Source organism: Tasmannia lanceolata, unplaced genomic scaffold (assembly GCF_043159265.1).
Source record: "Tasmannia lanceolata isolate RefF3 unplaced genomic scaffold, GAP_Taslan_0.1 ptg000020l, whole genome shotgun sequence".
NCBI lineage: Eukaryota > Viridiplantae > Streptophyta > Magnoliopsida > Canellales > Winteraceae > Tasmannia > Tasmannia lanceolata.
In genome coordinates, this window is record NW_027518697.1 from 10,953,524 (window position 1) to 10,979,323 (window position 25,800).

Below are 25,800 nucleotides of genomic sequence, written 5' to 3' on the forward strand. Positions count from 1 at the left end.
CTCCCAAAGACATGGATGAGCTGTTGGCTCTGCCCGAGAACTATATCAATGCCTAAGAGAGTACGCTCGAGCGGTGAGAAACCAAAGAGTGTCGCCTATCCGACGGCAAAAGAAGGAATGCAGAAGAGTTCCGAATCAAAGGAGAGCAGAGCAAGTGAATGTTGGCCGTGGAATTGATATGCAGGGAGGAAGCAAGATTGTGCTGAAAAAAAAAAAGATTCCACCAAACCAATACAAGATCCTAGTTACTAGATTCTTATTGGTGATGAATTGGAAATGCAAGAGTAAAGAAAAACTTACAAAAGATTGTCCACACTTGATATATTGCTACTTGATCTACTACACGCTAGGTGTGCTCGGTGTTTCTCAAACCCAAGCTCCTCTAAAAGTTGAAGTCGTGGCTTCTAATTGACGCAAAGATGGAGAGGAAGAAGAGAACTTTGGGTTCCAAACCCAACTTGAAATCCAAGAGGCTTGTGAAAGTTGGCTGTGGAATCTCTAAGCGGGTGGAAGCTAGTTTGCGCAAAAACAAAAATTCTTAATTCCAACCCACCCAACCAAGATCCGAGTTACTAGATTCGTATCGGTGATGAATTGAAACAGATAAAAAATTAGCAACTGATTATCATTAGTCCGATAATCGTTGCTTGATCTATATTCCCTACTAGGTATGTTAGGCTTCTCAAACTTGAACTCCTCCAAAAGTTTTAGTAGTGGCTGCCAAAGCATGTGAAGATGGACAAGGCTGAATAAGACATCCTTGGGTTCCAAACCCAACCTGAAATCACGGAGGCTACTCGGGTTTCACATACCCAAACCAAGCTTGAACTAGAACTAGAACTAGAACTAGAACTTCTAAGATTGAAAAGGGAATTTTAGTTGGGAAAAAGCTTAAAATTGCGAAACCTGGTTAGTAGGTAGGGGCCTGGGCAGATGCTCATTATCCACATAATCCCATAAAATAATGGTTGTCCAACACCGCCCTAAAAGCTGCTGACAGCTGGTCAAATAAAAAATACAAGGTGAGTCCATCTCGTTGTTATCAAAATAAATATAGCAGTGTAAATAATTAATAATTTACTCTGCATGAGCTGGTCAAATATAAAAGACAAGGTGAGTTCCTGTCATTATCAAAACACAAGAGTGTAAATATCAGCAACCAGTATGAAACACAGCTAGCTAATACGAATCAGCCCTTCTTTTCTTCTTTTTTTCCGATTCCCGACAAAAGAGGCTAGAGAGAGAGAGAGAGAGAGGAAGAAGAATAAAGAAACGTGGTGAGAGAAAAGACCTCTCACATCTTCCCTCTCCTCCTACTTCCCCCCCCCCCTTTGAATGGCCTCAAACCCACCAATTATCACTTTCCCTCTCATCTTATTTTCCCCATTTTGATGGCCACAAGGCCCCTCCGTTTTATTTCCCACAATCTCCTCCTCTCTCGTTCTCGTTCTCCTCCCCTTCGTAAAATCGCTTGTGGGACCACCCCTCTCTCTCTCCCCGACCCCACTCGCATCCGTCCCTCCATTCCCGAAACCCTGGCGCAGAAAATCGGAAAATCTATTCGGCGCCCTGGCGCCACCTCCAAGGCTAGGGTTCATGCTGACGTCAACGTAATTCGCCCTAAAGAGTATTGGGATTATGAGTCCCTCACTGTTCAATGGGGGTATAAATCTCACATCTTTAAACATTTTATTCTTCTTCTATTTTTTGGATTTAGGGTTAGGGTTTTGGTTTTTTGTTTTTTGTTTTTTGTTTTGGTAGGGAGCAGGATGATTATGAAGTGGTGAGGAAGGTTGGGAGGGGGAAATACAGTGAGGTTTTTGAAGGTGTTCATTGTACTAACAATGAACCATGCATTATTAAGATCCTTAAGCCTGTCAAGAAGAAGAAGGTGCGTTGTTTTGGTATCTATTTTTTTTTTATTTAAAAGTTTTGTTGTTCTGATTGATACTTTTTTTTTGGTTTCGTGCGGAGGTATTATTGTTTTTGGGATGTATAATTTTCTTCCTATTTTTGTTCTGATTTTTGGCCTCTATATACATTTTTTTTTGTGTCATTTTTGGGCATGTTCTGTAATGTGTTTGCTTAGGGTGTGTTTGGTTGCACAAAAGCGAGGGAGGCTTAGGGTATGTTTGGATGTGTGGCATAGCCTCAGAGAGTAGTGGGAATAAGAATTCAAAAGCGAGGAGACAAGCATTTGATTTGTCTAGAACTACGTCTCGGAGAATAGTGTTATAGACTTACACAGTGTTCGGATGTGCAGCATGGATTTGGAGAGCAGAGGAAAAAGTAGGGTGTCTTTACCAACATAGAGAGCTAAGTGAGAGAGAAAGAGAAAAAAAGCACCATTCCCAAGATTTGCAACCAAAATTCTACCCTTTTTGGTAGAAATTGGTTTGAAAGTTTGGAGGGGGGGGGGGGGGGGCAAACATGCAAAATTGGCAACCAAACGAGGAATGGTATTTTGAAGGAATTTCAAATGCCGACGGCTGCCGAGACAATGTGCAGCCAAACACTGCCTTAGTCTATGTTTGGTTGCGCGAGGGTGGCTCGGAGAGTGGTGGAATAAGAAGTCAAAAGAGAGGAGACAAGCATTTGATTTGTCTGGAATTTTCTTGGAGAATAGTGTAAGTAGTGTTTGGTTGCGTGGCATATACTCGGAGAGTAGGAAAATTAGTATGGGTTGTCATTACCAATATAGCGAGAGAAGAGAGAGAGAAAGAGAGGAAGTATCATTCCCTAGAAAATTCAACCAAAATTCCTTGCTTTTGGAAGAATGTTGTTTAAAAGTCATAAGGAGGGGACACAAAGAATCCACTTCAACAGACAATCAATTATTTCTTGTGAGACATCCATGGGAGTCAAAGGGGAGTCCAATGCTATTTTGGCAGCCAAATGTGTAATGACATTAAGAGGGCGAGCTTTGACGCAAAGGTAAGGTTGCTCCATTGTGACCTGGTGGTCATGGGTTCGAGTCACGGAAATAGCCTCTCTGCAAAGCAGGGGTAAGGCTGCGTACATCAAGCCCTCCCCAGACCCTGCAGGGGCGGGAGCCTCATGCACTCGGCCACCATTTTAAATGTGGAATGGCATTCCAGATCCAAGCCAAATTTCGATGGCTGCCGAGCTTTTGTGCAACCAAACACACTCTTATGCTCTGTTTGATTGCCATTGGGTTTTTATTTTCCAGGAAGTTTGTTGGAGAATGGCTACCACGTAGGACAAATTCCTCATTTGGTTGCCAAAATAGCATTGGACTCCCCTTTACTCCCTTGGATGTCTCCCAAGTAATAATTACTTATATGATGACATGGACTCCTTGTCCTCTCCATGACTTATAAACCAAATTATTTCAAAAGCAAGGACTTTTGGTTGAATTTTCTAGGGAATGATGCTCTCTCTCTTCCTTCTCTCTCTACTCTCTCCATATATTGGTAATAACACCCCTACTTATTCTCCTACCCTCCGAGTATATGCCGTGTAACCAAACACTACTTACACTATTCTCCGAGGTAATTCTAGACAAATCAAAATGCTTGTCTCCTCCCTCTTGACTTCTTTTGAGTTTTGACTTCATATTCCACTACTCTCCAAGCCACCCTCTAGCAGCCAAACGGAGCATTAGGGGTTTTGCTTGGCATTTGGGTGCCAAGTCAGCAAGATTCCCCGTTTGGTTGCCAATATCATTTGACTACTATAACTTCTTGGGTTTACTTAAGATGTCACTGTGGACTCTTCACTTCTTATAGACTGGTAGGTTCACTAGGTTAATGAGGGAGGTTGTGAATCATATTTAACTTTGAAGAGCTTCTTTCGTGGAATTAATGCGATGACATTGCAGAGTTTATTTGCTGCTTGAGAGGCGCCCCACTGATGGAATACCTTGGCCATCCTCTTAAAGTTGGGTTTTCATGAGAATGAGTGGTGTCTTGTGGTTGTGCAATTCTAATTACAGTTGGATACATGGTATTTTTTTATTTTTTAATGGAAAGCTCATGTAGAGCCTTTGAGCTCAAGTTTGAGCAGCTTTTAGTTTAGCTGTATGCTTAACCTGAGATGTGGAAGGGTTGTTAGCTTCTCCTCTATTGGAAGGTCAACTTATTTTGTAGAAAATGTTGACCAACTTCTCGACTGATTACACTGTAAACTATGTCCATTGCTGAAGAGGTTGAGAGTATCGAGATGAATTTTAGTGATGGCATGTAATGCGAATGTGCATAAGTCAAGTCAATAATCACCATTCAAAAAAAAAAAGTCAAGTCAATAATGAAAACATGTTCTACATGGGGTCTAAGAGACTTAATCACAGATTGTTGATGGAGGGTTGCTTATGCTAGTTTGGATCTCTAGTTTATTTGAACAATCTCCAGGCTAAATATGAGAATTGCAATGAGATTCAACGCAAGGAGAAACGCGAAGGTCCTCAGTGAGCTTAATGGTTGGGACACTTTGTTCAAAGATTTTAATCAAAACTTAAGGCTTATATTTGGGAATGACACATAGAGTTGTTTTTGTTAGACATAGGGACAAGGCATAATGTTCATATGTTTCCCTACTATGTTTGGAAGAGCTTAGAAACCTATGGCCTATGGGTTGAATATGAAAATTTCAAATTTCTAAATATAGGGATTGTTTTGGACCCTACATGTAGAGGTGCGAAGCAGAAAGTAGGGAAAATGGGAGGCCTCGGGGAGGGGGGGGGGGGGGGTTATTTAACTCTTAAGTCCAAGTAGTTTAAACTCTTAACTCCAAGTATTGGTGGCTCATGTCGTGCTATGGGATAGTGGTTTCTTGGTTAACACTTTTTGAGTGAGCATGGCTTTCAACCTGTAGTGCCTTTTGAGAACATATAGAGTTCTGATTGCTACTTCAACTATAGGATTCCTTCTAATGCCCATTAGTGACAAATATTTGATTCAATAAGTCGCTTGGGACCGTTTCTCAACCCCCAACCAGTGACATTCGGATGTAGATAGAGAGTCACTTTGTTGTTGGAAGACAATAGGAAGATAGCTTTCGTCCCATATATAGCTACTTTCAACAATTGGAAAAGCTTTCACAATAACTCATGGTTGATAACCAATCATGATACTAGATACTAGGCATGTGCTTTGGAGGAAGGAGGAAACTTTGGATCACTTATTACTACACTGTTCCTTTTCCTTTTGCATATGGATGGCAGTGATCAAGCCTTTTGGAGTATCTTGCGGTTTTCAAAGATATGTTAAGAAGGTTCTACTCTCGTGGGGCGTCGGCCTCTTTGGAAGCACGGGACAAGCTATGTGGAAGCTTGTTCCTTATGTAGTGATTTGGAACATACGGCATGAGTGCAATAGGAGGATTTTTGAAGAAAAGGAGAGGCGATGGTACAAAATCGTTCTTGATATCAAGTTGGCCATAATTGCTTGGACTAGAGTTAAATGGCGGTCTTCCTTATGGGGTTGGCTAAACACTCAGAAATTGGCACTTGTCATTTGGGAAAAGAAATCTAAGACAAAAATACTCCCAAGTGGTAGTCGCTTCTGTTGGGTTGTGTCAAGCTGAATTTTGATGGGAGTTACTGTCGGCAACCCGGGTTGCACTGGCATTGTTGGCTTGATTCGGGATGCAAACGGTATTTTATTGATGTTATTCGGGATGTCAAGCTGAATTTTGATGGGAGTTACTATTTTTAGTTCTTTTTTTTGGCCTCTTATACATTTTATTTTGTGTCATTTTTTGGGCATGTTCTGTAATGTGTTTGCTTAGGGTGTGTTTCGTTGCACAAAAGCAAGGGAGGCTTAGGGTATGTTTGGATGCGTGGCATAGGCTCAAAGAGTAGTGGAAAAAGAATTCAAAAGAGAGGAGACAAGCATTTGATTTGTCTAGAATTACGTCTCGGAGAATAGTGTTATAGACTTACAGAGTGTTTGGATGTGCGGCATAGATTTGGAGAGCAGAGGAAAAAGTAGGGTGTCTTTACCAATATAGAGAGCTAACCGAGAGAGAAAGAGAAAAAAAGCACCATTCCCAAGATTTTCAACCAAAATTCTACCGTAGAAATTGGTTTGAAAGTTCGAAGGAGGAGGAGAAGGGGGGGGGGGGGGGGGGGGGGCGCAAACATGCAATATTACATGGAAACATGTATGGGAGTCTCTTGGGAATTCTATGCAAAATTGGCAACCAAACGAGGAATGGTATTTTGAAGGAATTTCAAATGCCGACGGCTGCAGAGACAATGTGCAGCCAAACACTGCCTTAGTCTATGTTTGGTTGCGCGAGGGTGGCTCGGAGAGTGGTGGAATAAGAAGTCAAAAGAGAGGAGACAAGCATTTGATATGTCTGGAATTTTCTTGGAGAATAGTGTAAGTACTGTTTGGTTGCGTGGCATATACTCGGAGAGTAGGAGAATTAATATGGGGTGTCATTACCAATATAGCGAGAGAAGAGAGAGAGAAAGAGAGTGAGTATCATTCCCTTGAAAATTCAACCAAATCCTTTACTTTTGGAAGAATGTTGTTTAAAAGTCATAAGAGAGGTTATTAAAGTGTTAGTTTTTTCCATTTAAAAAAAAAAAGTCATAAGAGGGGACAAAGAATCCACTTCAACAGACAATCAATTATTGCATGCAAACGGTATTTTATTGATGTTATTCTCGAGCCCGGCGGGTGTATGCGATGCTAAATTGCTAATGAAGCTGAAGCGAGGGCTCAGTTTTTTTGGTCTAAGATGGTATGCGAGTCATAATTTGGGCCCTCTCATCATTGAAGGGGACTCTTTGAATACATTAGCTTGGGCATCAAATAAGAGTAGGGGTCCGTGGAAGCTTGAGCACTTCATTGCTGAAATTCAGGATTTGGTTTGTGTCATTTGTTTTCAAATCCAGCACATGAGAAGATGTGCTAATGTATGTGCTGATCGTTTAGCCGGAGTCAACTAGGCCATTGTTAATGTGATTTATGGTCTTGTACCCAATGGTGCTGAATAGGATGATTGGCCGCCTCTTCGTCGCCCAAGTTGTGAGAAGCCTCTTCGTCACCTTTGTTGTAAATCTCTTGTTTACCTTGGAATGAAAATTGTACCTTTCAAAAAAAAAATGCTAATTGGCTGGTGGAAGACTATGGAAATACAGGGATATACCCTATGTCATCAAAAAAAAAAAAAGGCTATGGAAATACAACCTGATTATTTTGCACAACTCCTAAAAGTTGTGAGAAGTTCATGCAATGATTTCTGTTTTACAGCAATCACAACAGTGAATGCTTACAGGTATAGTGGTCTGATGTGGACATTATGAAATTCTTTTAGAAGGTTTGACATATTTGAGAGGGATGTATATCAAGGTGGCCAATGTGCCTAGAAAAACTCATGAAACCATGTTCTAGAGGAACTAGGAACTGAATATTCTTTATCAATAAAGCTTCATCATTCCATAACTGATTCCTTATGAATGCCATTCAAGCCAGGTTTGATTAAACATACTTTCTGGTGTGCTAGTTTAGCTGTAGGAATGATAAAGCTGACTGCCTGTCAGAAATAGATATCCTTGTCAATATTTCACCTTTTTTTCACAGAGTTCCTCCATTTTTTGTTTTTGTTTTCAGTGCTGCCTCTTTTATGTTTTCAACTTTGGTTTCCCGCGCGTGCGGACACACACACACACAGATATATATATATATATATATATGAGGAAAGTGAAGCTACACACTCGTGTAGCTAACTTAGCTACACCGCCGGCTTAAAATACAGTGGGCCCACATTGTTTGGGTGATCCAAACCATTCATTTGATAGGCCCTCACATTGATAGGGTGTGCCCAAAAAATCAGCTCCATAGGATCATCCCAACCCTTCAAACTGTGGAGGCAAAAATGGATAGATTTGTGAAGGTTTTTACACGTCCATTTTTGCCTCCACAAATCGTTGGGTTGGGATGATCCTATGGAGCTGATTTTTTAGGCACACTCTCTATGTAAGGGCCCATCAAATGAGTGGTTTGCATCACCCAAAAAATGTGGGGCCCACTGTATTTTAAGCTGGCGGGGTAGCTACACGAGTGGTCCCACATTTTGGGATGATCCAAAGCATTCATTTGGAAGGCCCTTCCATGGATAGGGTGTGTACCAAAAATGAGCCCTTTAGGATCATCCTAACCCTGCCTTCCCGTGGAGGTTTGTGGATTTTTTAAATGAAATCCTTGATATTATCGGAGACTCTCATGTGAGGTTCAATCATGTTAGGAGATCGGCAAATGGAGAGGCAGATTCACAAGAGAGGCGGATGCACAGATAAGCTATCTGAGCAGCTGCACACAAACCATTTCCTCATATATATATATATATATATATATATATATGAGGAAATGGTTTGTGTGCAGCTGCTCAGATAGCTTATCTGAGCAGAGCTCACAAACTATAGGGGGCCCACATTTTGGGTGGGGTGTGTACCAAAAATCAGCTCCATTGGATCATCTTAACCCCACCATTTGTGGAGGGAAAAATGGGCAGATTTGTGGACAAATAGTATCTGTCCATTTTTCCCTCCACAAATGGACACCCTAAGATGATCCAATGGAGCTGATTTTTGGTTCACACCTCATCCATGATGGGGCCTTCCAAATGAATGCTTAGGATCACCCCCAAAATGTGGGCCCTCTATGGTTTGTGAGCTCTGCTCAGATAAGCTTATCTGAGCAGCTGCTCACATACCATTTCCTCATATATATGTGTGTGTGTGTGTGTGTGAGGAAAGTGTTGGTGCGCTCGAGTGCCAAATCACATGGGTCCCACATTTTTTGTGGTGATCCAAACCATTTATTTGCAAGGCCCCATCATAGATAGGGTGTGTACCTAAAATCAGGTCCATTGAATCATCCTAACTCCTCCAAAAGTGGAGGGCAAAGATTGGCAGATTTGTGGACAAATAGAGTCTGTCCATTTTGACCTCCACAAAAGGATGTGTTAGGATAATCCTATGGAGCTAATTTTTGGTACATTCCCCATCTATGTAAGGGCCTTTCAAATGAATGCTTTGGATCATCCTAACAAAGTGGGCCCACATGAGTTTGGGGCACTCGAGCGCACCAACACTTTCCTCTCTCTCTCTCTCTCTCTCTCTCTCTATATATATATATATATATATATATATATATATATATAGCAGAAGAGAAAATGAAGAATTTTTTCCAATTTCCTGAAAAATCTGTGGATTTAACACGTTAGCTTTCTTTGCTTTTCTCATGAAATACACCCCCTGTAAACTATTTAATTTCAGTCCTACCCCTGTAAAGAAGAGAAAAGGTTTCATGATTTGCTAGCCACCTTCTCCAAAGTCTACGTCTCGCCCATCCTTTGCAATGGTATGCGTTCAGAGATTTGTCTTATTAGACATGGTGAAAAACTGCACAGAAATACTATTTCTTGAAAGGTGGCTAGCAATAATAAGTATCGAAAGAAGCTAACAAAAATAATCATTACATACTAAAGTTTTGGAGGGAAATTACGGACAATGGGTACCTCTATATGACAATTACGGACACAACTACAAAGAAGTGGTATTGAAATATGACAATTACGAAAATACTACTTTTCCCTATTACTTTTTTGAGGATATTACGAATTCAGCACACTTTAAAAATATTTACAAGTTCCAGGCACCTTAAGAGGAAAAACATATTATGGAAACCTCTATAGATTGGAGGCCTAGGATCAGCCTATGGAAATGATTTTACGGGCACAACCTATTGATGTTGTGTTCCATCACATGGACGGTTTGGATCAACCTATGAAGTGGTTTGTACAGTTCTTTGTCGGCCTGTGTTTTTTTACTAGTGTGTGTGTGTGTGTGTGTATATATATATATATATATATATATATATATATATATATATATAGGGTTAACGTTTTCTGCGCGATACCTCACCGTGAGCAGCCCTCTATAAAACACCACATGCGTGTTGTTTGACTCATCCTACCCATTCATTCTATAGGACCTCACATAGATAGGGTGTCCCTAAGAAACCACCTCCATACCATAATCCTAACCATTCGATTTATAGGAGTTTAATTTGCAGCCATCCATTTGGAAACCTCCACTAATCATAACCATAACCCATAACCCTAACCCTAACCTAACCCTAATCCTACCTATAACGTACATAACCAATGGGTTGGATGAGTCAACCAACTATGGGAAATGGGGTATCTAGAGGGCTGCTCACGGTGAGCGATACGTCAAAAACCTTTTTCCCATATATATATATATATATATATATGGGGTAGGATGATCCTATGGGGCTAAGTTTTGGTATATACCCCATCTATGTAAGGGCCTTTCAAATGAATGCTTTGGACCATCCTAAAAAAGTGGGCCCACATGAGTTTTGGGTACTCGAGCGTACTTAAGCTTGGTGCGCTCGAGCGTACCAAAGCTTAGGTACGCTCGAGTGCCAAATCACATGGGTCTCACATTTTTGGTGGTGTTCCAAACCATTCATTTGCAAGGCCCCATCATAGATAGGATGTGTACAAAAAATCAGGTCCATTGAATTATCCTAACCCCTCCAAAAGTGGGGGGCAAAAATGGGCAGATTTGTGGACAAACAGAGTCTGTCCATTTTGACCTCCACAAATGGATGGGGTAGGATGATCCTATGGGGCTAATTTTTGGTATATACCCCATCTATGTAAGGGCCTTTCAAATGAATGCTTTGGACCATCCTAAAAAAGTGGGCTCACATGAGTTTTGGGCACTCGAGCGTACCTAAGCTTGGTGCGCTCGAGTGAACAATCCTTTTCCTCATATATATATATATATATATATAAGTAAAGTGTTTCTGAGCTCGTGCTCAGATAAGCTATCTGAGCTCAAGTGTCAAAAACTCATGTGGGCCCACATATTTTGGGTGATCCAAAGCATTCATTTGAAAGCTTTGGATCACCCCAAAAATGTGGACCCACATGAGTTTTTGAGCTCGAGCTCAGATAGCTTATCTGAGCTCGAGCTCAGAGACACTTTCCTCTCTCTCTCTCTCTCTCTCTCTCTCTCTCTCTCTCTATATATATATATATATATATATATATATATATATATATATATATTTTTTTTTTTTTAATGATAGAACCTATTTTCTCGATTTTCTTTTCTGTTATATATGTCATCCTTATCCTTGACATATTATTCTATGCAGATCAAGAGGGAGATAAAGATCCTGGAGAATCTCTGTGGTGGGCCAAACATTGTGAAATTGCTGGATATTGTTAGAGACCAGCAATCAAAAACCCCTAGTCTGATATTTGAATATGTCAACAATACTGATTTTAAAGTGCTGTATCCAACGCTATCCGATTATGATACTCGATATTACATCTATGAACTATTGAAGGCAAGCTTATTATCCTGATTGTATATTAAGTTAATGTTGTTAGAATAATAGTCGGAGTGCTGCATCTTATGCTAGTATTTTTCAATTGGTGTGGACATGTTTTGAATGTCATATTTAATAATTGAATTAATTCAATGGCAAAAATTTTGATGCTGGATTTCCATTGTGGAATTGCTCGTTTACTTCTGAGCTGTCAATTTGGGGAAATTTTCTACAAGGATTCAGTTTCTTCCACTTATAAAGATGCACCGAAAGTTATGTTTCTGTGAACGTAAAGTTGCAGTTTAGACTATTCTCATCACAAGTGCGATTCCTCTACAAAAAGGAGAAATCTAATATTGTTCCTGTATATAAATTACTAGATTATTTTTTTTCCGCAAATAAGATTGCCATACTACATATACGATAACGGTCCCGTCTTTCGAGGGATCCAACGGGGAGGGCTTGAACAAATAAATAGTCAAGCTGTATTATCTCTTGATGCTGGCTTTGCCTTAGGTGGCTTGACATGGTAACTTGGTAGATAAACTTTGGAACTCAAAAAAAAATTTATATTGTGGGGTACTATGATTGTTGTAGTACTAAACTAGTTAGAAAAATGGGTAGATATTTGATGTCTAGCAATGAGATATAAGTAGATATGCTAGCAGGTGATATATCTGTCAGTGTTGGTGATTACTTGTTCTTTTGGCATTAATTGTAATTAGCTCTTTCTCTGCCTTTGGTCATCTTTCATTTCATTCATTGCCTTTCTGTAATATCACTCAAGTTAATAATATGGGTCAACTTGTCATAAAAAAAAATAATATGGGTCAACTCCACCATTGGGGCTATGACACCTTCCACCACTGGGGCTATGACACCTTTTCCTCACATACTCTTCTTCTTATGCATTTCAACATGGTATCAGGGCATGATCTATGGTAGGACTGGGGTTCAAAGATCCTATTCTCTTCTATGCACATGCCATCTTTCCATTCCCTTCTTTTTTTTTATATAAGAGAACATCTTTTATTGTGGCTCCCGTATTATCATGTGATTGATGTAATCAGCCGTATGGTTCCCTTAGCCTTGGATCTCCCCTCATCTGGCTCTCTGGCTTTAGGGTTGAGATATGTAATTTTGGAATCCTTGAAAGGTGATTTGAAGTTCCTTTTTCAAGAGATTTTGTGAATTCGAGGGTTTGAGGTTTATGGGAAGAGTTGGTATTTTATGAGGATATTTAGTTTCAGTATCCTCAAGATGTTTAGCAGTTGAAAAATGGGTAGATATTTAATGTCTACAATGAGTTATAATTAGATATGCTAAAAGGTGAATTTTGGCATTAATTGTAATTAGCTCTTTCTTTGTCATTAGTCATCTTTCATTTTATTCATGACCGTTTTGTAAATATCACTCAAGTTAATAATATAGGTGAGCTCCACCATTTGGGGTATGACACCTTTTTCCTCCCAGAACTCTTCTTATGTTCTTCAACCTGGTATTAGGGCATGATCTACGTTAGGACTAGGGTTTGAATATCCTATTATCTTCTATGCACCTGCCATGTCTCAATTTCCTTCTTTTTGCTAAGAGAACATCGTTTTTTTTTTCATGTCATCAGCCATACAGTTATTGTCACGCTCCAAACTGACACCTCAGTTCGGTACGTAACAGCGCCACATACCTGCAAAGTAAACTCTAGAAGCATGCAAGGCTAATCAGATAAATTGTGCTAAATCATATTTCATATTCAGTGAGTCCAAACCACAATAAAATGAATGAATGTCACTGTCACACCCTTATCCCAAAATAAGAAAGTAAACTAACTGTAGTTTTTAACCACAACCATCACCATTACTCAGTCAAAATAAAATTGTACGATACTAAAGTGGCTCGGACGATAATCAACGCTCCTGCTGTCACCAAATTCGCGCAGGAGTCAAGTCTCTGGATCTGTAATTGTAAACCACAGGTGAGCTAACTCTTCATGAGATAACAAGGTCCTACTCTAGCATGGTTTAAGCAAGTCAATAAAGTAAAAGGGGACAAAATAGAATGGCTAGGGATCCAGTCATATCTCATGAACAATTTTCAATACGATCAGAATTTCATATTCAGCATAATCCAGAGGGAGTCATGTAAAGATCACATACTGAAACAGAATCAGAAACTGAGACTGAATGAAAACAGGACATAACAAAAGCAAGATATGAACATATCTCATGAACAATGTTCAATACGATCAGAATTTCATATTCAGCATAATCTAGAGAGAGTCATGTAAAGATCACATACTGAAACAGAATCAGAAACTGAGACTGAACGAAAACAGTACATAACAAAAGCAAGATATGAACACCTCAAGGTCATAGGCTTAGGCCAGAAATGAAAAGCCTGTTATTTTGTCACCGACGGCCCGCAGTGTCGGAACTCGTTCCTACAAAGTATACTGTCGACCGTGCCAACGTATTATGCATTCCCCACTGGCAGGGATCCAAAAACCGACATATTAATCCCCATTGGCTGGACACAAAAACCAACGCATTAATGCCCCATTGGCTGGGCAATACAGAATAATCTAAGCCTTACAGGAAGTGCCAAAACAGAATAACATATCGGAACAAAATATTACACTTCAGGGTTGAGTGTCATAGTAACATAACAAACAATGAAGGTGTCATATGTCAAGGGTAATATGCATCGATGTCACCAATGGTCATCATACTCGTGATCAGAATAGTGTAGGGACATTATAGCACATTCTAAAATCCAAGGTAGCACAGAAGGAGGTACAAATTAGTTATCCCGCAAACATGGTTCCTACTTTCATAGTGAATTGGGGGGTTGCTTTGCTCACAATGCAATGTGTAATGCCGGTATGAAGAATGCTCCTGTTGTCGGATTGTGATTTCTGCAAAAAAAAGATTGGTTTCAGAATCTGAGGCGACCAGAAGTGCGTGCATTGCCCTTTTTCTAACCTTTTAGGCACGAAGGGCATTCTGAGGATGTATTTCATCAGCCAGGCACCCAACTCATTTTTTGAAAACCAAGGAAGTTCGATTTTAAATTACTAAAATAGTCCCTTATTACTCACCTCGATCAAAGGTCCAGATGTCTTACACACGATGTTGTCCGATTACATACAATCTGTTATACAAGTATACCACAATGAGTCGCGCCACAATTATCGATCTTCAGGAAACATGTCTAAGAGTTCGTAACGGATCAATCAAAGTTTTGGGCGATACCGGAATATGCTGACCTGAAACATGAGTAAAACCATACATATGAGCCTTTATCAAGGGGGATTTGGGCACCCGAGTGAAGGTTGGGTTGTCCGGATCCCCAAAATAAAATCCCAAAAATTTCTGGTTCGGACGCCTGACGGGGTTCCTTCGGATGCCCGAGCGACATTGGTTCAGACGTCCGAAGGGAACCCTAGGGCGCCCGAACCATTCTGAACTAGAGAGTAGATTTTGATCAGTCTTGTTTGTTCGGGTGCCCGAAGGTTTTCCTTCAGACGCCTGAAGACAGTTCGGGCGCCTAACCAACTTTGGGCGTCCGAATCAACGAAAGGGAATTTTTCCCGGGCGATTTTCTTCCGATTTTCATCAAATTTCAGAGGATTAAAACCTCTTCGTTTCTCGTCGAAATCTGGAGAGGTTGGATTCGTTGGAAAGCTTGTGATGGAAGGCCTCCAAAGAACCCAATCAACTTACCGGAACTTTGCCGGATGGCGAAAACAAATAGGAACCCTCTCAACAAACCCTAATTGGCACAAAATGTGAACTACCACAGATCATATACAAAAATCCCATTAGAACTTATTCTTACCTCGATTAGTCTCCTCCCGATGGTGGAAAAAACTCTGGCACTTCTTTGTTTCTCCATGAATGATTCTTCCCTCTCGGTTTAGGTTCTGATGGTGAAATAAACCCTCGATTAGTATTTATAATCACTTATGAGTGCCCTAATATAGATTTTAACGTAAAAGACTAAAATACCCCCACCAAAACACTGAAAAAATTCTATTGGGGTATTTCAATTACCTCAGCTTTGGATCCCCTGTCATCTAGCTCCTTGGATCCCCCGTCAACTATTTTAGCTTTGGATCCCCCGTCGTCTAGTTCCTTGGCTTAAGGGTTGAGATATGTCCTCGTGGAATCCTGTGAGGTGATTTGAACTTCGTTTTTCAGGAGACTTTGTGAATTCTAGGGTTTAGGGTTTATGGGAAGAGTTGATACTTTATGAGGATGTTTAGTTTCGGTATCCTCAAGATGTTTAACAGTTGAAGAACGGGTAGATATTTAATGTCTAGCAGTGAGATATGAGTACATATGCTAGCATGTGATATATCTGTTAGTGTTATTTGTTCTTCTGGCATTAATTGTAATTAGCTCTCTTTGTCTTTACTCATCTTTTATTTCATTCGTGGCCATTCTGTTAATATCACTCAAGTTAATAATATAGCTCAACTCCACCATTGGCGGTATGCCACTTTTTCCTTAACAGAACTCTTCTTCTTATGCACTTCAACGTGGTATCAGGGCATGATCTAAGTGAGGACTACGGTTTGAAGATCCTCTTCTCTTCTATGCACATGCCATTTCTGCATTCCCTTCTTTTTGCTAAGAGAGCATCTTTTTTTTTTGTGGCTACCATACTATCATGTGATTCATGTCATCAGCCTTGCAATTACCTTAGCTTTGGATCTCCCCTCATTTGGCTCTTTGGATTAAGGTTTGAGATGTTTCCTTTTGGAATCCTTGAGAGGTGATTTGATTTTTTTTTTTCAAGATGGTTTTTGAATTCTATGGTTTGGGGTTTATGGGAAGAGTTGGCACTCTAGGGTTTATTGGTTATGGAAAATAGAGATGAAGTAGATGAGAAAAGGAGAGGAGATGAAGGAGAAGAGAGAAATATATGAGTAAAAGAGCATAATCAGAAGAAGACTGGCATCTATGCATGCAAGAGGGGTAAAAGATCCCAACATGGTTGAAAGGTGGCTAATGCCACATTGGGAATCGCCCTTCACAACCTTGGAATCAAATAGAGAAGGCTTCATTGAAGAAATCTCGTGCAGGACCACAAAGACTGCCTTGGTGGAATCAGGTAGTCCAACAGGCTCCCTAATATGCTAGACTACCCTTTCTGCCCATTGTCTTCCCTAGAAACCAGGTGACATCAAAATAATCCCCAATGCACCAATAGGACTGCTGATGACTTCCGAAATAGATCCATCACGGTCTACATCTTGATGCGCAAAGTGGAGTAGACCAGAAAAAAAGACCACCAGGAGTTCTCTGACACACTGCGAAGACAATCCGAGACCAAACGATGCCTATAATCTCCTCCTCCATAGCCATCTCGGACAACATCTTGATGCTTCAAGTGGAGTCGACCAGGAAAAAAAAGCCACCAGTAGTTCTCTGACCCACTGCAAAGATGGACCGAGAGAGACCAAATGATGCCTATGATCTCCTCCTCCATACCAATGATGGATTCCCCCCTGAAGAAGTGACCATTCCATGAACCGAGAACCTTTGTCTGTTCCCGCACCCCAAGACCATACTATCCATCTCTGTAATCTTCCCCAGCTTGACATTTTGAAGCATACAAGGGACAATGGAAGTTATGCTTTGTATTGCACAAGCAGGAATTCTGTAAGGCCTTGAGGTGATCTTCAAATCAGTGCACTCACTTATTTATCGACTACTATTTTGGCAGCCATGACATGTATTACGCTGACATGGCACACATTTAGTGGCCTAGGACCAACTTATAATGCTTTAGAGCTTATAGAATTCTTTATATAAGTATCCCCAAACATTGTGCAAGAATAATCTATTATCTCCTACATATCTACGTATTCCAAGTTCATGTAAAATCTTCCACACAATTCCATGTATGGTAGGGTGCAAAAGCCTGTATGGTTGTGACAAATGGAAGCCTTAGCATTTGAACTGACTTGGTTGCAAATACAGAGGGGCCGTTTGGATACGCAGATTTTAGAATCCGGGATTTCTTCAAAATTGTAGCTGAGAGACAAGAGAAGAAGCGGACCAGCCGTCGTTTTTGACTTGTTTTTTGACTTCTCGCCCTTCTTCCCGCCAGCAAGAGAGTAGCAGATCCTCCCATATTTCCAGGTTTTAGAAATCTTAGGATGCAGGAGAGATTTTTAAAACCTGATTTTCTTGCTTGAAATCCAAGAAACGCTGTCAGGACAGCATACAACAGCTTGATCATGAACCCTCTTTTACACTGTTTTCAAACTAAAAACCTGGATTCTAAAATCCGCATATCCAAACGGCCCCTGAATGTTCTTCATTTTCTAGTTGAGTTTGTTGCAATGTACTTTGATAGCATCATCATCATTGCTTTCCCTTTTTAGGTTGTGGTTGTGAATTTGATCCTGTTGTCAGAGCGTTTGGCATCTGTCTTTCTAATTAGCAACTTTTTCCATTGTAACTTATCTTTCTTTCGTTTTGTTTTAATCTGGGGCCTATTTTCTCTTTGGCTGCTACTTTTGTGGTGATTCCATTGTTATATTCTTATTGGCCATAAAATCCTAGACCACAGTTTCGTGATATCCCGCCAACTTATCGATAGAAAAATGACACTCTTTTTACTGACAATTTAATATAGAAGTAGGTTAAAATTGATGGAAGATAGCTTCTTGAATCTTGAAAGTAGCATGTAGGCCCCCAAGAATTTTTTTAGTTTGTTGGAAGTGGCATATTGATACTGTCCAAGGGTTTTGTTTGGGAGTTAGCTTCATGTAGATTTACTTCATCATGGTGCATTTGTTTCTTCACTTATAGAACAGCCACTCTCTCTCTGTCTCATGCTGGCATCTTTCATAGTTTCATAGTCATTTTAAATTTTATTGTTTAAAATTATTACACTTTTGAACTGATTTTTCAGCCAGATGTTTTTTCTGTCAGTTCTCTCCCCCCCCCCCCCCCCCCTCTCTCTCTCTCTCTCTCTCTCTCTCTCTCTCTCTCTCTCTCTCTCTCTCTCAAGTTAATAGTTAAAGATGTGGATAGATTTTTGTAATTGTTACGGATTTTAATTTCTCTTTGTATTTGTGTAGGCTTTAGACTATTGTCACTCACAAGGAATTATGCATCGTGATGTTAAGCCCCACAATGTCATGATCGATCACGAGCAGCGTAAGCTTCGTCTTATTGATTGGGGACTTGCAGAATTCTATCATCCAGGCAAAGAGTACAATGTCCGGGTTGCTTCACGGTGTGTTCGATTTCTCTAGTTTCTCTTGGGACTGTTTTTAATGTATTATATTGTTTAGTTTTGTGGAGAAAAATAAAAGATTTGCCCGTACTCTTGATAATAAATCATATGGCATGTATCTGATTCATTTTCGCTCGTTTAGTTTTCTCATGAAATATAAATCATTCATCTTGCTGGTAGGGGGAAAGGGATTTACTGAAGTTGGTAATCTGCCTCCATCTTGATGATTGGAACTGGTTACAGTGTGTGTGTGTGGGGGGGGGGGGGGGGGGGGGTTGGAGGGGGGGCATTATTATGCTGGATTAACTCGTTTTGGGGTGTTCTAATTGAGTATTTTAAGTTTTAGGATTCAAAGTCCTTGACCCCTAATGTGTAGTCTTGTTGTCTGTAATTTTTGGAGGCTTAGCCTTTTTGTATTTCTTTGGAGCTCTTGTACATATTTCCCTCTTATGCTTAAATAATATGATGAATACAAAATGCCTTTTTGTATTTCTTTGGAGCTCTTGTACATATTTCCCTCTTATGCTTAAATAATATGATGAATACAAAATGTTCAGTTCTAATATGTTTTATTATAGCCACCGACATGTCCTTAATAGTATGATGAATACAACTCTACTGTCTTTGTTTGGTAAGTAATATAAAGCCATCGTTGATGACGAAATACTTGTTTAAATAGAGCCTTTAGTGAAAGTTCTCTCAAATATTTAATTCGTGAGTTCTCATTATATATATGATTTTATATGAGTTATCAATCATCAATGCTGGTCCTGCTATTAGCTGTCTTCAGTTGGTTTGCTTTTTTACCCATTTGTGTTTTGCTACTTGTTAGCACTTAGCACTGTCTCATTCTACTATATGCATTTTCACATTCTATCGACAGGTACTTCAAAGGCCCAGAGCTCCTTGTTGATTTACAAGACTATGATTATTCTTTAGATTTGTGGAGCCTTGGTTGTATGTTTGCCGGAATGGTAATCACTACCTGACAACATTCATTCTAGCTCTAATTGATAAAAGGAATAAAGAATCATTCTGATTCTATTTGTCTTATTGTTGAACTTTCCTGCAGATATTCCGGAAGGAGCCCTTTTTCTATGGCCATGATAATTATGATCAACTGGTTAAAATAGCTAAGGTATGTGGTGTTCATTTAAACTTGATAAATGTCATTTAGTTTAATTTTCATGAGGTGTACAAGCCAAAAGGGTGATGGTTTGGTGATTATAGTTATGAAGTTTTAGGTATTTTGAAAGGGAAATAGCATGTAATGGATCTTTTATAGAGGCGTAAACTTTATGCTGTGTGGGCAATAGGACTAGGTTCTCGGAGGACCCATTGTGTAGTGATGTGTCCTTTAGTGTTTCTCATAGATCATTGTTTAGAGGGGCAAGAGTCACGGTTGTTGAGTCCATTAAGTTGGTTACGGGTGGGGGTGATTGGCGTAGGCGGAAGCGTATGGAAAGGCAAAGAACACTGTCTTCAACCCGTAGTGCAGAAACCATCATTTGTTGGAACTTTAGCAAATGTAAGAGTTGTTAGTAAGTCTCGTTTTGTTTGATTAATTACTTTAGTAGGTTTGGGAGGGACAGCAGGGTATGGAAATAGAGTCATAGGGGTGTGATTTTTGGTAAGTCCTATTTGGGGTTGGTAGTGACCAGTGAGATTTTTGTGTTCATGAGTAGGTTCTGGCCTTGCTTGGGTCCTAGATTTGTTACCTTTTTCTTGGATTATATGCCTCATCAAAATCTTCATTGTGTACCGTTTGATTAATCATCTTCACCACACCTAATTCTTTATTTATTTATTTTAAAGATGACATATTTTCATTGATTCTATGAAAAATACATTGGGGACCAGGAGTCCCAACTAGCATACATAGTATCGAATAAAGCTGGCTAGGGCATACCCTGAGCCAGAAAGACTGAACAAAAACAACAAAAATCTGGGTCCTGTCTTCCTTCACCATGCCATCGGCAGGTCTTACACTACAACAAATCCAAAAAGAAGCTTTCCCCGATCATGCCCCACCCATCTGCCATGCACTATGATCATTCCAACCTACCTCCATCATCTTCCTCAACAAACCTCAAAAAACCCTAACACTTGTTTAGCAGCATCACCTCCACATCCCTTTACTAATAGCAGGGTAGAATAACTTCCAGGCGGCATTGCCTCGACAATCGAAAGACCATGGTCTCTCAAGCTATTGAGGATCTAATACTTTTCTCGGCGCACCTGGAATCTGACATTATATGGGACAATTACTCCTCCCAATACTTTAGATAGCAGAGCAGAAAGATCCAGATGAAGAGCCAATCTAGGCGAAAGATCATGGCCTCTCAGGCCTTACTTGGTTAAAGTGTAGCCCGACTGGATGCAGACAAATTTCTAACTACTGCTATTACAAGCATGTTCATTCTAAATTTTCCTCACTGATTCTGAATTTAAAGACCGGTGACTAATAATTCCAAAAGAAACTTCTTCTCCATCCAAAACCTCGCCTACCTTCCTTGCAATTCCATAGCCAAACAATCAAACTCAAATCACGACTATACCCAAGGGATTGCAATCTACCTGTGCTCCGACCAAGATATCTCCTAGTACCCCAGAAATTCGAACACCGAGAAACTTAGAAGAAGTTATGCTAAACAGGGACACGAAAACTGAAAACTAAACTGAAGAGAGTAAAACACCTAGACAGATCAGAGAAGAGAATCCATTACTTATCACGGTCCCCCTCTCCAATCTTCTTTGCAGCTTCTTTCTCTTTCTTTTCTTCCAAATTCCTTGCAGCCATAGCCAGGCATCTCCTTCGTGACCCCCAAATCTTCTTCATATCCAAATCCCAAACACATCCCCGATTGATAACATATCATCAAATTCTTCCAAAAGGTACCCACGATCCTCAGATTTTCTTGAACAGTCTTCCACCATTTTTCCTTTGCCTTTGATATCCTCATCCGGGCCCAAGCACTCCCTAACGAGTTGACTAACTTCTAGCCCCAGCGAGTCACGAGAAACTTTAGGCTCATCAATTGGACCAGCCTTCAGCTGTCCAATCTTCGAATCTCTGCCACTTTTTCCTCCTCCCAGGGACGTCTATGGGAGCGCCTTTCCTCTTCCAGAGTTTCTTTGAAATGAGGGAGCTTGAAAAGAGGAATGTGCATTTCCTTAACATCCTTCTTTCCAGTTAATCTGGGTTCTATTCATTGCTTCTAGCATCCATTTTAAACTGCCTCCATTGCTTTTTCAGGATACCTAGGGAAATTTCACTTGGAGTAGGAAATTCCTTCCTAGCCAGCTTCTCATCGTATTCCAGTCCCTTCAGTAGCTCTAAGTCTCCAACTTCAAAGGAAAATTCCTGAGCATTCTTTCTTTTCCTATCCTGATTCCCCTCATCTCCCGACATGGTTGGAGAAGAAAGACTATCAAGGTCTTGAAGATGTTGCACTTCAGATACAAGTTTCCTCTTTCTAATATCCTCTTTCCTGAAATGGCCTTAGAGCCTTCTTTTAAAAAAGGAGAGCCCACCTCTAGTGGCTAATAAGTGTGCCTCAGATTTAGCATCTCTACGCGAGGGACCTCCCTTCCCAATACGTAAGCGCTTGTATGCCCTAGATGGATTGACACATACCACCTTTCCCTGGTCCACATTAAGTATCGATTTTCTCAACTTCTCTTTATTACGCTTATACTCATTATAGAACCTATTTTTTTTATTTTTAGCACCCTTTTGTCTTTCGCCGACTTCTGCATAAAGCTGTCAGCAAGATCTTTTCGATTAGCTTTCCCCCTGACGCCACGTGGGTCCGCATTTAAGGATTTCTAAGTTGCTCCTTTTCCACGCCATCCCACCTTTCCACGCACTGATGCATTTCTGTTGTCTGACGTCCCCAGCGACTTAATACATGGAGATTCAAAAGGCGCGACAATAGGCGATTCAAAAATCAAAGAGGACCCCACCAACGGCTCCTTGTCACAAACAATATTTCCCTGGGATTGGCAAAAGAACCTCTAACCTTTTCTACTGGAGCGGCCATCTCCGGCGACGCCTTGTCGGAGACCTGGATTTCGGGTCCCTCAAAAGAGACAGAATTGTCTTTACTACTTAAATTCCCCGCCATCGACAAGGCCATGCTATTAAGACTATCCTTTGTCGCCTTAACTCTCACAGAATAAATACTCGAATCTACCCTAAGACTGCTAAATGAAGGTAGAGATTTCCGGAGGGATGTAAGGACCAAGGCAGAAGCATAAGCCAAGCAATGGTCATGGTTGCCATATAATTGGGTCTGAAGCACCTGACCCAAATGCTGACCTAGGGCCTCTACAGTTGACGTAGACCGCATGAAGAGGAATGTCATAAAATCTAATCCTTACAGGTATAGCACCGGTATTAAACGCAGGGAACCAAGGTTGGAGGGATGATAGGTATCCTCCCAGAGCATCCCCACCACGCCTGAGAGTAGAAGAGGCCTGAGAGTCAGATTCAAAGCAAAACAAGATAGATATTGAATTGATGGAGACATATTTTTGCAATTGAGGAAGGCCCCAGACTCGTTTGGCCCAACCCCAAACTTCTTTCAAGAGCAATGCACTATTCTTCAGGTCCCCAATGAGACAGCTTTTAATGGTCCTCTTTCTCTCCTCCACTAGATCAAACGGCACGTCGATCACCGGATGACCATCTAGAGTTTCTGCACCATGAATATTGTCAGTCTTTGGCCTCCAAACCATGGCTGATACAGTTTTACTCTTCGGCCCAGAACACTTCCTACAAGAGCTGCACGAGCCAAAGTTTTTATAGGAGCAGTTCAGGCACATCAGGTTTGGAGTTATCCATCGACCATCTATTGACTCAATGCCCTTTTGCTTCAAAGGATTTTATGTCTTTGTTTGCTCCTCATTCGATGTTTCATTTGTCCATGCTTTGTTCTATGATGTCACTTTTGGAATTTTGGTGTTTTTTTCCCCTTATTTTGGCTGTTTTTTTTTTCACTTTTGAACTTCATTGCCACAGTTTGGTCTATTTGGAAAGACCAGAGCAATCAAATCTTCCAAAGCAAGAGAAATGGTTTTTGTTGTTAACTAATTTTCAGGGCCCATTTATGGTTGATTGGAAAAATGTCTTCAAATGGATATGCAATTGTCAATAGTATCCTTGACTGTAAGTGGATCCTTTGGAGGAGTTCTTTGGCATTACTTTGTACTGGCAGTTTCCTTTCACCGCATTAATTGAGATGCAAGTTTGGAGGTCGATTTCTTAGTAAAAGATTGTGTCTGGAGAACATAGTTCATTGTAACTGGACGATTCAATGTTTGTTCAGAGTTGGGAGACCAGAGTTCATCGTAATTGGCTGCGTCATGGTTGTTCCATTTTGTTTGCACGATAACATAATTACTGATTAAAAAGAGGAAAAAAAGAGATTAAATAGGCGGCAAAAGCACAGGTGGACAGATGTTCATTTCTAAACTATACATTTGATTGGCCGATTTGGCCCTGCTATGGATGAGCCAAGCCCCTAAAAAGACAATTGTAATACTCTGATTTATGGAGATTTTTCAGGTGAACATGGGCCCTTGCCTTTCAGTTTTTAACCATCCCTTTTTTTCCCCAAAAATTGATGGGTCAAGACTTCTCGGAGAAACATGCAACCTGGCACTTGATTGGTTCTGGTAGATCCATTTTTCGATGTTCATTTCTACTTTCTACTCGGAGTTGAAACCCAACCTAGAGTGTCAGTATGGAAATTTAATGGCGAGCTTGATATCTTGAATGTTGAGATTCCTATGTTGATTTTTCCGGGTCAGAGCAAGGATTCACTTGATTTTTAGATTTTTCTGTTGTTATTTCCGATATAGCTGGTAGCATCTTATGTTTGTGTGGTGTATTATGTTCTGATAAGTGAGCTGGGTGCATTGGTGCTTGTTTATTGAATCTAAGCCAATTTGATAGAGTTGCTGGTCTAGTTGTTAGATCTATCAATCATCAACAAATTAGTGCCTGGTCTAGTCGTTAGATCTATCCATGTGTCTGTCTTGGACTCTCAGCCACAGGTGGAGCAGATCAACCTGTATGTGATTGTGAGGATATTTTCCAAAATGGGATATAGCTAGGTAATCCTCAATTAACCATGTTATATGACAAATTCCGAACCACTCCAATATTTTTGTCATTGTTTTGGTCTTAAATAGACAAACACGTGTATGTTGAGTTCCTATATCTGCCTTGCCGTTGGGATTGAAGTATTGAACAATGCCACCATGTACAATTTACCTCATTTTCTTTTTTTCTAGTTGCTGGGATTGAACATGTGTTCTGGTTGGGGCGTTGAGAAATACAAAGACATTAAATCTGTAATTTCATGTTTTCAGGTTCTTGGAACTGATGAGTTGAATGCTTATCTGAGCAAATACCGCCTGGAGCTCGACCCGCACCTTGAGGCCCTTGTTGGGAGGTTATGATATTTGCTTGTGCCTGATTGCTTCTATGGTTTAATTGATAAAAAATATTGTTTCTGAAAAAAGTGAGTTATCTTTTTGCTACAGGCATAGCAGGAAGCCATGGACGAAGTTCACAAATGCTGATAATCAGCATTTGGCTGTTCCTGAGGTCTGTTATTCAGTTTTAGTAAACAAAGCTGAATTCCTCCATTATGTAGCTCATCTAACTTGACCCATACTTTGTAGGCAATTGATTTTCTTGACACATTGCTCCGATATGATCACCAGGAAAGGCCAACCGCAAAAGAAGCTATGGTAATTATTATTATTAATAATTTTTTAAATTATTATGATCACTCTTGTATTTTTTTTTTCCATTTGCTCAACTAAATTGGGTTACCATATTACAAAGTATATAATTACCTATCTGGACACTGTGCAGGCCCATCCCTACTTCTTTCCAGTGAGAAATGCAGAAAGCAGTAGGACTCGAACTCAGTAGCTTAAATTCTGGATTACCATAAAAAATGACATTCTCGTGTTTAGTTGTCTTTCTAGTTTCTACTACCTAATCCGCATTTTCTGTTCATGAGGGTTGAGTTTTTTTATTTTTTGGTCTGCAAAATGCAATCAAGCTGTGTTTTATCTTGAAGACCCGCAATCTGTATTCATCGATTGTATTTTGGATTGAGTTTATCTAAATATTATAATATTCTCATATTATTAATATTAAAATCCGGATTCCAGAGTTTTCTTGTTA

At 40.2% G+C, this 25,800-nt stretch overlaps 1 protein-coding gene across 1 annotated transcript; it reads left to right on the forward strand.

Moving 5' to 3' along the window:
- The first annotated feature begins 1,209 nt into the window (after positions 1–1,209).
- LOC143853684 (casein kinase II subunit alpha-like) lies at positions 1,210–25,800 on the forward strand. Its single transcript, XM_077363403.1, has 10 exons — positions 1,210–1,663; positions 1,762–1,891; positions 11,166–11,360; positions 18,436–18,593; positions 19,477–19,567; positions 19,666–19,731; positions 24,972–25,054; positions 25,146–25,209; positions 25,287–25,355; positions 25,483–25,800. The coding sequence occupies exons 1-10, from the start codon at positions 1,392–1,394 to the stop codon at positions 25,540–25,542; spliced, it is 1,188 nt and encodes a 395-aa protein (XP_077219518.1). The 5' UTR covers positions 1,210–1,391; the 3' UTR covers positions 25,543–25,800.